The 11,437-nt window shown below is 38.6% G+C and overlaps 1 protein-coding gene across 1 annotated transcript in view; it reads left to right on the forward strand.

The window, feature by feature from the left end:
* prdm6 (PR domain containing 6) overlaps positions 1-4,672 on the forward strand; it is an 87,600-nt gene extending 82,928 nt beyond the window's left edge. Inside the window, exon 9 of the mRNA XM_028456360.1 lies at positions 4,330-4,672. Coding sequence (XP_028312161.1) covers positions 4,330-4,444 — 115 coding nt within the window. The 3' untranslated portion in view covers positions 4,445-4,672. The remainder of the gene's footprint in view (positions 1-4,329) is intronic.
* The last annotated feature ends 6,765 nt before the right edge of the window (positions 4,673-11,437 follow it).

The following is an 11,437-nucleotide window of genomic DNA, read 5'->3' on the forward strand; positions in this document are numbered from 1 at the left end:
ATGTCACTGCCAGGGTTAGGGTCAATTACATTTTTCAATTACAATTACGTCTTCAATTATCCATGTTTAATTTCAACTCAATTACGATTACAATAACCAGCAGTTTTTTCAAAATTACGATAAAAATTTGAATTATTATTATTCCCCTGAAAGTCAATTACAATTATGTTCTTAATTACTAAAGTTCAGTTACAATTAATCAGAATTACTGAGCCTTTAATAAAGAACATAACCTTCCTCTTGTGTTAGCTTTCTGTTAGCATCTGTAATGCTAACGGGTCAGTTTAATAAATATTATCATCTAATTAGTTTATCATCTATTGGTTACCTTATTAGGATTCCTAATCAATGATATTATTGGTTTTAATATTTATGGTGTGGGCGTCTGAGCCTCTCTATACACAGAGATTTATAATATTATGAAAATATTAAAATGATCTTGAAGAGAACTGACTGGTAAACGTTAATATGAAACGTATTTTAATAATTATTAACTACGTATGTGTTAGACATAGATCTGTAACATAGTTCACCAGGTTCGAGTTTAAACTGTAAATGACAGTTTTTATAGAATTTAAATGACAATTATAATTACAGTCAATTATCTGAACTTAATTAAAATTCAATTATGAATTGGAGAAGTGCCAGGTCAGAACACCAACACTGTGCCCTTCATTGTAAAGCGCTATATAAAATTGATGTATAATAATAATAATAATAATAATAATAATAATAATAATAATAGGTTATTATTATTTCAGTGTTTTTGACCTCGTTTAGAATCCATCAAACCATTGAGCAGAACATTAATAAAACATGAGCTAACATGAAGTGTTAGCTCTTCTCTGTGGGGGAGGGACACACTTGTTGCTTGATGGCCTATACAGCAGACATAGGCAACTGGCGGCCCGGGGGCCACATGTGGCCCTCGCTCTAATTTTGAGTGGCCCCTGAATGAAATGCACAAAATGAGTTAAAAACACATACACAATTACAGAAATATACAGTAGACAAAATAAATTCACAAAATTACTCCTAAAACACAATAGACAACAAAAAACAGAGGAAATGAGAGGAAAATAAGCTCAATAACTTTAATAAAAAACCATAAAACGACAGTAAGACAGCAACAGTTATTGATCCCAGTGTTAATGCTCATATTGGTCATTATTGTAAAGCTTCACTGATCCACAGCAGTTTGTTTGTGTGTCTGTTGTTGGATCAGATGTTGTAACAGTTCTAAAGCAGCTCTGTGGGTTTTTCTGCATTAACAGACACATTAGTCATGTGACCAGAGCACGTCTGGTTTCTTTTTCTCATGCTGGTGGAAAATTTACAAAATGAGAAATGTTTAGAGTGAAACTTGATATTACAGTTAACAAACTGTTCCCAGGCACACATACAGTACATTCCACCACTTTCATTTGGGGGCTGAAAAAAACTCCAATGTAGTCATGCTTGTGTCTAACATCAGCAGAAAAAGCTGCATTAGAACATAATTAATAACCATATAATCACACAATCAGGATTTAAACCTAAATATTATCCTTAAATATTACATTTTACTCTTAGGGTCAATCTGACCCCACAGATATTTACCACCAGGAAATGATTTTCAGAAAATTGTTGACCAAGTTTTAGTGTCAGACACTTTGTTTATTTGTTGAATCCGTAAATAATCCCTAATAATGACCTGTTCTCTAGCGCCACCATCAGGACAAACTTTTACATTAGAATTAATTTATCTTCAATACATTTCATTCAAATCTTCTCAGATTTACAGACAACATTAATGAGCGCTAGAGTATGAACCCTATTGGTTGTGGTGATGAAATGACCTTTGACCTTTGCTGCAGCGCCACCATCAGGTCAAACTTTTACTTTTAAAGTTAGTGGATCTGGAAAATCGCTTTTCTAAATATTTTCTAATTTGGGGTGCACATTCATGACTCTCACACAATGAATCGATGATGATGTTGGTGACCCGCCCCCGCCCCCCCCCTCGGCTCTCACAATGCCTCAAAATCAGGCTCCTCCTAAACACAATCCTCATTCTCCTCTACATTAGTTTTACTGTGAAAGAGCTGTTCCAAAACCTAATTTACGTTAAACCTTTTCCTAGAGGACATTGAGAGAGAGAGAGAGAGAGAGAGAGAGTGTAGATAGCAATACACACACAGAGCAAAATGTGGAATAATTTGGAAAAAGAGCTGCCATACAAGCTTTTATATGTTTGCTCCTCCCTTAGTTTGCATGATCTACCAATGTCCTTTTCTTACAGAATAAAATAAACTTTCACTTTAAGAGTTAGTAATAATAATATTAATAACAATAATAATAATAACAATAATAATAATAATAATAATAATAGTAATAATAATAATACATACATACATACATACATACATACATACATACATACATACATACATACATTGTATTCAGCGCTTTTTTGGACACTCAAAGTCATTTTACAGAATTAATAAATGAATAAATACAGGATTATTCTTTCACTACTCATGTTGTGATTGTTAACAATGTGATTCATCTAAAAAAATAATTGCTTTCCCATAAGGGAATTTTGGCCATTGAAAATTAGGTAACGAAATTTATTTCTTTTACTTATTACACCATTGCAGCTCTTTTAGGGTTATTTCAATCTTAATTGATACGTTGTCTTTTTTAATTGTAATTATTTATTCCTTTATTAAAAATGCAAACCAACATAGATTCCCATGTTTATTTTGATAGCACTTTGAGATGACTTTTGTTGTAATTTGCACTATATAAATAAATTTGAATTGAATTGAATTCAAATAAAGTATTCTGCTTTTGGCTTCAAACATAAAAACTAATGTTTGCAGTTCAATTATGTCTTTACATTTTAATAACCCTGATTTGATAAATAAGGAATTTGTACGGTTTCTAAAACCAGCTTTGTGCTTAATTCTGGTCATCATTTTCTGTAAAAAAAAAAAAAAAAAAAAAAGCAAGGGTAAAATATTAGTAGATGTGTTACCCCACACCAACACAATAAAAGAAATATGGCAAAATAATAGAACAATATAACATTCTCAAGATATTGCAATGTAAAACATACTGAGTTTTGTTCAAAACAGATTACATACAAATATGATCTTATCATAATCTCACTACCATCCATAGACACGGAAATGTTCTCTTTAAATTTGTTTTCAAAAACCATAAACTTTTTATTTTAAATTTAATCATAAACTATTTGTAATAACATATTTAAGTTGAAGCATTTTTTTTCAATGTTTCCAGATAATGTTTTTAAATAATTTCTTAAACAAAATACATTGTATCCTCTACAAATAACAAACTGCTGCATTTTTGAGACCTCGCAAATATATTGATATTTAAAGACTAAATATAGAGATTAAAAAAAATGACAAATCATCAAAACCTTGACATCGTGTGTATTCTCAGCCTGTGGTTCACCATCCAGCTCTAGACGTGGTCCAGTCCTTTCATCCTTTCATCCTTTCATCTGTCAGACATCATGTTAGTCCTGTTTCAGGCCTGTTACGTCCAATAACTCTCACCACTCACTCTGTTAACACTGTGTGTGTGTGTGTGTGTGTGTGTGTGTGTGTGTGTGTGTGTGTGTGTGTGTGTGTGTGTGTGTGTGTGTGTGTGTGTGTGTGTGTGTGTGTGTGTGTGTGTGTGTGTGTGTGTGTGTGCGTGTGCACACAGCCCACTTGATAGATTATTGACAGCTGGAGTGTGTGTAACGTGTGTAATTTGTCGCTCAGGTTGGGAAGATCAGAGCAACAATTACGTGTTTCTACTCCACTGGGCTTCACACACACTGTGTTCTGTCACTGGATGTCAGTGTTAACGGGACGGGTGTGTGTGTGTGTGTGTGTGTGTGTGTGTGTGTGTGTGTGTGTGTGTGTGTGTGTGTGTGTGTGTGTGTGTGTGTGTGCGTGTGTGTGTGTGTGTGCGTGCGTGCGTGCGTGCGTGCGCGCGTGCGTGCGTGCGCGTGTGTGTGTGTGTCTATGTCCTGTGTCTTGTTCTTAGAGCTATCTAATGTCCTTTACATCTCTTTTTGTGTGTGTGTGTGTGTGTGTGTGTGTGTGTGTGTGTGTGTGTGTGTGTGTGTGTGTGTGTGTGTGTGTGTGTGTGTGTGCGTGTGTGTGTGTCTATGTCCTGTATCTTGTTCTTAGAGCTATCTAATGTCCTTTACATCTCTTTTTGTGTGTGTGTGTGTGTGTGTGTGTGTGTGTGTGTGTGTGTGTGTGTGTGTGTGTGTGTGTGTGTGTGTGTGTGTGTGTGTGTGTGTGTGTGTGTGTGTGTGTCTTGCAGGTGTGAGCGCTGTGATCGCAGCTTTACGCAGGCGACTCAGCTCAGCCGCCATCAACGACTTCCCAACGAGTGCAAACCAGTGAACGAGAGCAACGAGTCCATCGAGGTCGATTAGGATCAACGACACATCCTCGTTTAAGTAGCTAAACATGACGATGCATATTTTATCATAGAACAGCTCTCCATTCCCTCTGAAACAACTCTAAAATAATCACAGCTCAATCAGAACTTGACTTTACCAGCTGTTAGTTTTAACCCAACCAATGAAAGGTCAGCCTCCATCATTTGGTCAGGGTGAATATATATATATATATATATACTGTATATATATATATTTGGCTTTTTGCTTATTAAAACAGTATTTTTGAGTTGTAGAGAAAGTATAAAACAGTGGGCAGAACAAAGCAATATTAGTACAACAAACAAGGAAATAAAAGTAGCTTCATTTGCTAAAATAGAGAACCATGATTCACCAGAAACACCCCAAAAAGAAATGTCTTCCTCTGCCTATTTTGAGGTTTATTTTCCTTTTAGAGGGGTTCCCCTCTCCATCCCCCTCTGTCTCCTGTGTCCTCCTTCCTCACACCGATGTTCTCCATCACTGCCTCCATCGTCATCCTTCATCTTCTCCTCTGGCCCTATAGCTCCAACCTTAGCGTCCTATTCTCTACATACAGGGTTCTCACCACCACAGCGTAGTGTGCAGCATTTGATTCAAAGACTGATTTAAAGATGCACTTTTCAAATTTAACTGAGGTATTATGTGGGAATATTTTAGCCCAACTCATTAATTGAATATTTTTCAATTGTTTTATTTGTATTTGGCAATTGAAAATACAGCAGCAAGATGGCGCCGCGGATGGCTGCTGTGGTGTGTTGGTGCGCACTTTTTTGTCTTGTTTTTGTGGTAAAATCCGCAACTGGCTGCTCTTATTCCAGAGAAGAGCTCTTGAACGTCAGGGCAACAATTTCCAAAGATTTATTTCCCACTTTCATCGCTTCCTCTGTGGATTTACTGGACATTTTACTCAAAGGTTAGCTCACCTTTGCTCACGCAGTGAAGCGCCGGAGGAGAGGAAAAAGAGCTGGTGCGCTTGTGCGCCTCCACCTCCGCGCCCGACGCACACCGTTACCGGGGATATTCCTCTCTAACGTGCGCTCACTGTGTAACAAAGTGGACGAACTCCAGCTGCTGTTGGGTAGAAACAGAGACTTCTCCTCATCTTCTGTTCTGTGCTTCACGGAAACGTGGCTGTGTGGAGCGGTACCGGACTCTGCGCTGCAGTTGGCCGGCTTCCAACTTCACAGAGCGGACCGAGACGCGGAGCTCACCGGGAAGAGGAAAGGTGGAGGAATCTGCTTTTATGTGAACAGTAACTGGTGTAACGACGTGACAGTGATCCTCCAGCACTGCTCTCCTCACCTGGAATCCTTGATTATCAACAGCAAACCCTTCTATTCTCCCCGTGAGTTCACTTCATTCATCCTGGTTGGTGTGTACATCCCACCGTCAGCTGATGTGTGTGAGGCACAGCGCACACTCGCCGACCAGATCCTGTGCGTGGAGCGGACCTACCCGGACTCTTTTATCATTGTGCTTGGTGACTTTAATAAAGGTGACCTCTCACATCAGCTCCCCAAATATAGACAATTAATTAAATGTCCGACCAGAGAGGAGAAGACACTGGATCACTGTTACACCACACTAAGCAGTGCTTATCACGCCGTTTCCCACGCTGCACTGGGCCTATCGGACCATGTGATGGTCCACCTGATTCCTTCATACAGACAGAGGCTGAAGCTCTGTAAACCTGTGGTGAAGGAATCTAAACAATGGACCAGTGAAGCAGTGGAGAAACTCCAGGAGTGTTTGGACTGGACTGACTGGGATGTTTTCAGGTCTGTGAACAGTTCTCTGGATGAGTTTACAGACGCTGTGACGTCCTACATCAGCTTCTGTGAGGCATTCCATCAAAGACCAGGGTGAGTTATAACAATGACAAACCCTGGTTCACAGCTAAGCTCAGAGGGCTGAGGGCAGACAAAGAGGACGCTTTCAGGGGTGGAGACAGAGCCAGGTACAGAGAGTCTAAGTACACGTTTGGAAAGGAGGTGAGAAAAGCCAAACGTTTGTACTCAGAGAAGCTACAACATCAGTTCTCTGCAAATGACCCGGCTTCTGTCTGGAGAGGCTCAGGTAAATTACAAACTACAAGCCCAGAGCCCCTGCTGCTGCTAACAACCTCTGCCTGGCCAACAGTCTGAATAACTTCTATTGTAGATTTGACAGACAATGGGACAGACCTGACTCCAACCCTCCTCACACCTCTGACCAGCCTCACTCCAACACCTTCACCCCCCACATCAAAGCTACAGTTTCACCACAGCTGCTTACAGAGGCTCTCTCCCCTATCTTCCCCCCTCCTCCCCCCTCCCACAGAGACACCTCTCTCCATCAAAGAGAGAGATGTAAATAGACTTTTCAGGAGACAAAACCCCCGTAAGGCTTGTGGACCGGACTCTGTCTCTCCTTCTACCTTAAAGCACTGTGCTGATCAGCTGTCTCCAGTGTTCACAGACAATTTTAACACCTCACTGGAGACATGCACCGTACCAGCCTGTTTTAAGGCCTCCACCATCGTTCCTGTCCCTAAAAAGCTGAGGATCACAGGACTTAATGACTACAGACCCATCGCTCTGACATCTGTGGTCACGAAGTCCTTTGAACGCCTCATGCTCTCCCACATCAAGGACATCACCGACCCCCACCTGGACCCCCTGCAGTTTGCTTATAGATCCAACAGGTCTGTAGACGATGCCGTAAACCTGGCTCTCCACTTCATCCTCCAGCACCTGGACTCCCCAGGCTCCTACGCCAGGATCCTGTTTGTGGACTTCAGCTCTGCTTTCAACACTATAATCCCAGCTCTCCTTCAGGACAAGCTTTCCCAGCTCAACGTGCCAGACTCCACCTGCCAGTGGATCACAGACTTCCTGTCTGACAGGAAGCAGCACGTGAAGCTGGAAAAAACCATCTCTGTTCAATTTTTTTTTTGTTGTTGTTTGTTTTGTGCACCAACTACCAAGACAAATTCCTTGTACTGTCCTTAAAACTGTACATGGCCATTAAAAACATTTCTGATTCTGATTCTGATTCTGATTCTAATCGCTGGAGTTATTATTATTTTTCTTCCGCAACTCCTCCTCGGTTATTAATGCAGCACTAATGACACGTATGTCATCTCATAGAGGTAATGTCAATGATCGACCTTTTTTGGATCCAAAACGTCAAAGTCAAGGTCGCGTCAAGTGTCAAAATCCAAAATTTTTCATATCTCTATAAATATGTATCGAACAAGTTTGATACTTACATTAATCTCAAGTGGAGTATTTTATTTAATTGGACCAAAGCTGTTCGACCTACCAGTAAAAAGATCGGTAGGGATCAAAGTTCATGACATCACCAAACAAAATGATCTTTTCCAATAAATTGGCCACAAATTGAGATCCAGTTCTCAGACTGGTACCATTGAACAACATTTACTTTCAATGTGTGACATCGACCTTCACTCAAGGTCATATTTAAGGTCAAGGTCAGTCTTTTGTTTTTCCTGCATTATTATTTTCAATTTAATTAGCAAAAATTACAACATAAAGGGACATTACTCAACAACACAATACACACAACAAGATGTCTTTTACACGAACAATTCTTACAATTCAGACATGTGTACTTTTAACCAGTTTTATGATTCTGAATTTTTTTCCAATTGTCAAATCTAATCAAAATAATAACTTAGACATTTAGAGATATTTGTTGGGTATCCAAAATATTGATAAAATACTCCTGTCAGAAGTGGCGTTACAGTCCTTTTTTCATAAAATGAAGATTTTCTCTACTGTTATTATACACTGGAGGGTGTAACTCCATACAAAACGTTAACACGTATTGATAACAAATATTATCTTGCATATTCAAATAACAACTACAAGTTTCACATACAACAAATCCAGATACAGGTTGTCATTTTTGCCAATTTTCTCAGTTACGTCTGGTTGAAACACTGTTTATATTGGACGGTGATTATTGTTACCATGAAGAGGCACTCAGGCAGCGTCAGGGCAGCTAAATACGTATACGTCCTCGGGGTCCTCAGGAGAAGACGGGAACATCCGGGCAGATCGCCCGTAGTAAACACACGATGCAGCTGATTTCTGGGTTATTCAGATTATAAAAAGTTTAAACAACCAATGAACACCTGGAAGTTCCTTTGAGTCCGAGTGAAACAATTATTACCACGGTACCAAGTATAGGGGTTTAAAATCACTTTCAAATCACAACGTAGTGAATTAAAATCAGTGTAGTGGATTAAAATCAGTGTAGGGGATTAAAATCACAGGTTAGGGATTAATACAGGTAGGGATTAAAATCACAGGTTAGGGGATTAAAATCACAGGTTAGGGGATTAAAATCACAGTGTAGTGGATTAAAATCACAGGTTAGGGGATTAAAATCACAGTGTAGGGGATTAAAATCACAGTGTAGGGGATTAAAATCACAGTGTAGGGGATTAAAATCACAGGTTAGGGGATTAAAATCACAGTGTAGGGGACCCCTACGCTCAACAGCGCTGGAGAGAACCCTGATATAATTGTCATCTCTGCTAGCATACAGCGTGGACCAGTCTCACTCCTGTCCTATAAACGTTCTCTGATTTGCGTCGCTAATCCAGGCTAGGCTAGTTTTTCATTCTCTATCACTCCTTCCACTGCTGTAAACAGTTCAAATATCTAAACTATAGTTTTTTTTGCTACCTCCTCATTGTTGATCTTTTTCTACATTTTCAATAACACACATACACTCTGTGTTAATACTTTATAGAACGTATTTGCTTTATTGTTGCACTCATCATCTTCATCTGTTTTTTCCCTCTAGTACTTCTTAGTATGTATGAAGTTTAATTCTTACATTTAGTCTATTATGTGACAATGTTACGCACTAAATGCCAGTTTAGAAACCCCCTCCTCTTCTCTTTAGTTCCCGTTATGTTTGAGAGCAGCTGTGTTCAGCTTTGGTTTCATTAAAGACTGATTTACACTGTGAAGCCAACATAAGATCAAAGAACCTGTCATAAAGTTTGTTTCAGAACGGATGGAGATCTTTATGAAATCTGCATTGTCAAACTTAGCTGTCAGGATGTGACTGGACGGTTCTGATGATTTCTTCCAATCATCGTTCTGATGATCCAAACCAAAGATGTGTTTGTTCCCAGCAGAGGGATGGAACTTTTTAGACAATAGTATTTATTGAACACCTCAACAAAGCTGCCCTCCAAAGAAGAAAAATGCCAAAAAGAAATCAAGACTGATGGTCTGTTCCAAGCTTTACTTTTTTTATGTTTTTCAGCACCAAAGCCAAATGATGAATGCACAATGACTGACAGCTCTGGATGTTCCTATGAACATTAAAGGAATAAAGAAACATATTTATCTGTTTGCTCCAATGTCTACAGATGTATCCATGGATTTGGTTTCTTTAAGAAACAATTGTAAAGCTCGTTATAAGTTGTGTAAAATATGAAAATGCAGCATGTGTTTATATTGCATTTGCCTTTCCATCCCAACATTTGAGACATTTTTGGGTGTTGACTTTTTCTACTCTTTTGCTGGCTTTAACACACACACACACACACACACACACACACACACACACACACACACACACACCATCATGTGAGGCACAAAGAACATCAAGAGGCAAATGATTTATGATTAATTCATCAGTGGATTCTGAAGAACACAAGAATGAATCCTTAGACGAACAACAATCTGATAAATGTAAATATTCCTGTTGTATCTCTAAGATACACTTTATATATGTAAAGAATAAGAGGAATAAGCACTGCTTTAGGTTTCTGTGCCTAAGGGGGAAAGTTTTAACTTATTAACCCTCCTATTATCCTCAAATAACACATTTTACCCTTGGGGTCAATAGTTGCCTCCAGATAAACTGTTGACCAAATTTTAGTGTCAGACATTATGTTGAATCCATAAATAATCTATTGATAATGAAACCTTGACCCGTTCTCTAGCGCCACCATCAGGACAAACTTTCAGTTTTACAGTTAATGTCTCTTAAAAAAACATCCAAATCTTTTCTAATTTGGGGTGAACATTTACAAATCTCACACAATGAACCATATTGATTGATGTTGGTTATTTTTTAAATGGTAAACATTGAATGGGGTCAAATTGACTCGAAGGTTAATAGGAGGGTTAATAGTTTGAGAAGGAACCTCCTGTTCCAAAGATTACCTGACATTTACCATTAGAATACCGTTTCTATGGTTACACTGCAGTCACCAAAGACACGTGAACTACCTCTTAATGTGATTGGTGCATTGAGAAGTGCTCACATTATATATTACAGTGTATTTTGACACATATACGGTTTAGAAACATGTATCCCATGCCAGATATTTTGTTTATTTGTCAACCACTTCCTGCTCCTTGTCTTTATAAAGAAAGAGTTATAAAAACTGTTTCCTGTTCAATGATGACGACTCATTTCAAAGATTCAAATCTCTGTCCCTGTTCTGTTCACGCTGAGTCATCAGCAGCTTTTGAAACATCACCTTCTGTGACTTGTGTGAGTTACGTTAAAATCAGTTACTGTGTTCGGCTGCTGCGGAGGAAGAACAAAGAATTGGTCCGTAGATGTCTCCTGATTTTAAACATAATGATACAACACATCATTGAACTAAGCATAAATTATCCAGCATGTCATCATTTCTGCAGATCAGCATTTGACATTGATTTTAATGAAATTAAATTGGAATCAATTTCTATCTTTTGGGGCTGAAAACGTGTCCTTAACCACTGCTACTGGATCTGTACTTACTCTGTGTTGGATAAATATTAATGTTAGACAAGAGTACGGTTTATATTTTAGGACATCCTCAGGTCTCACAGTGACATCCTCTGTCAAATGACACAATCTCAGCCTTCAAAACAAAAGTATAATCAAACACAACATGGCATTTTATTTTGAAAAAAACAGAAATACACGACTTCATCAATATGTGCTGCTTCTGATATGAGAGTAAAG

Source organism: Gouania willdenowi, chromosome 9, assembly GCF_900634775.1.
Source record: "Gouania willdenowi chromosome 9, fGouWil2.1, whole genome shotgun sequence".
Lineage (NCBI taxonomy): Eukaryota > Metazoa > Chordata > Actinopteri > Blenniiformes > Gobiesocidae > Gouania > Gouania willdenowi.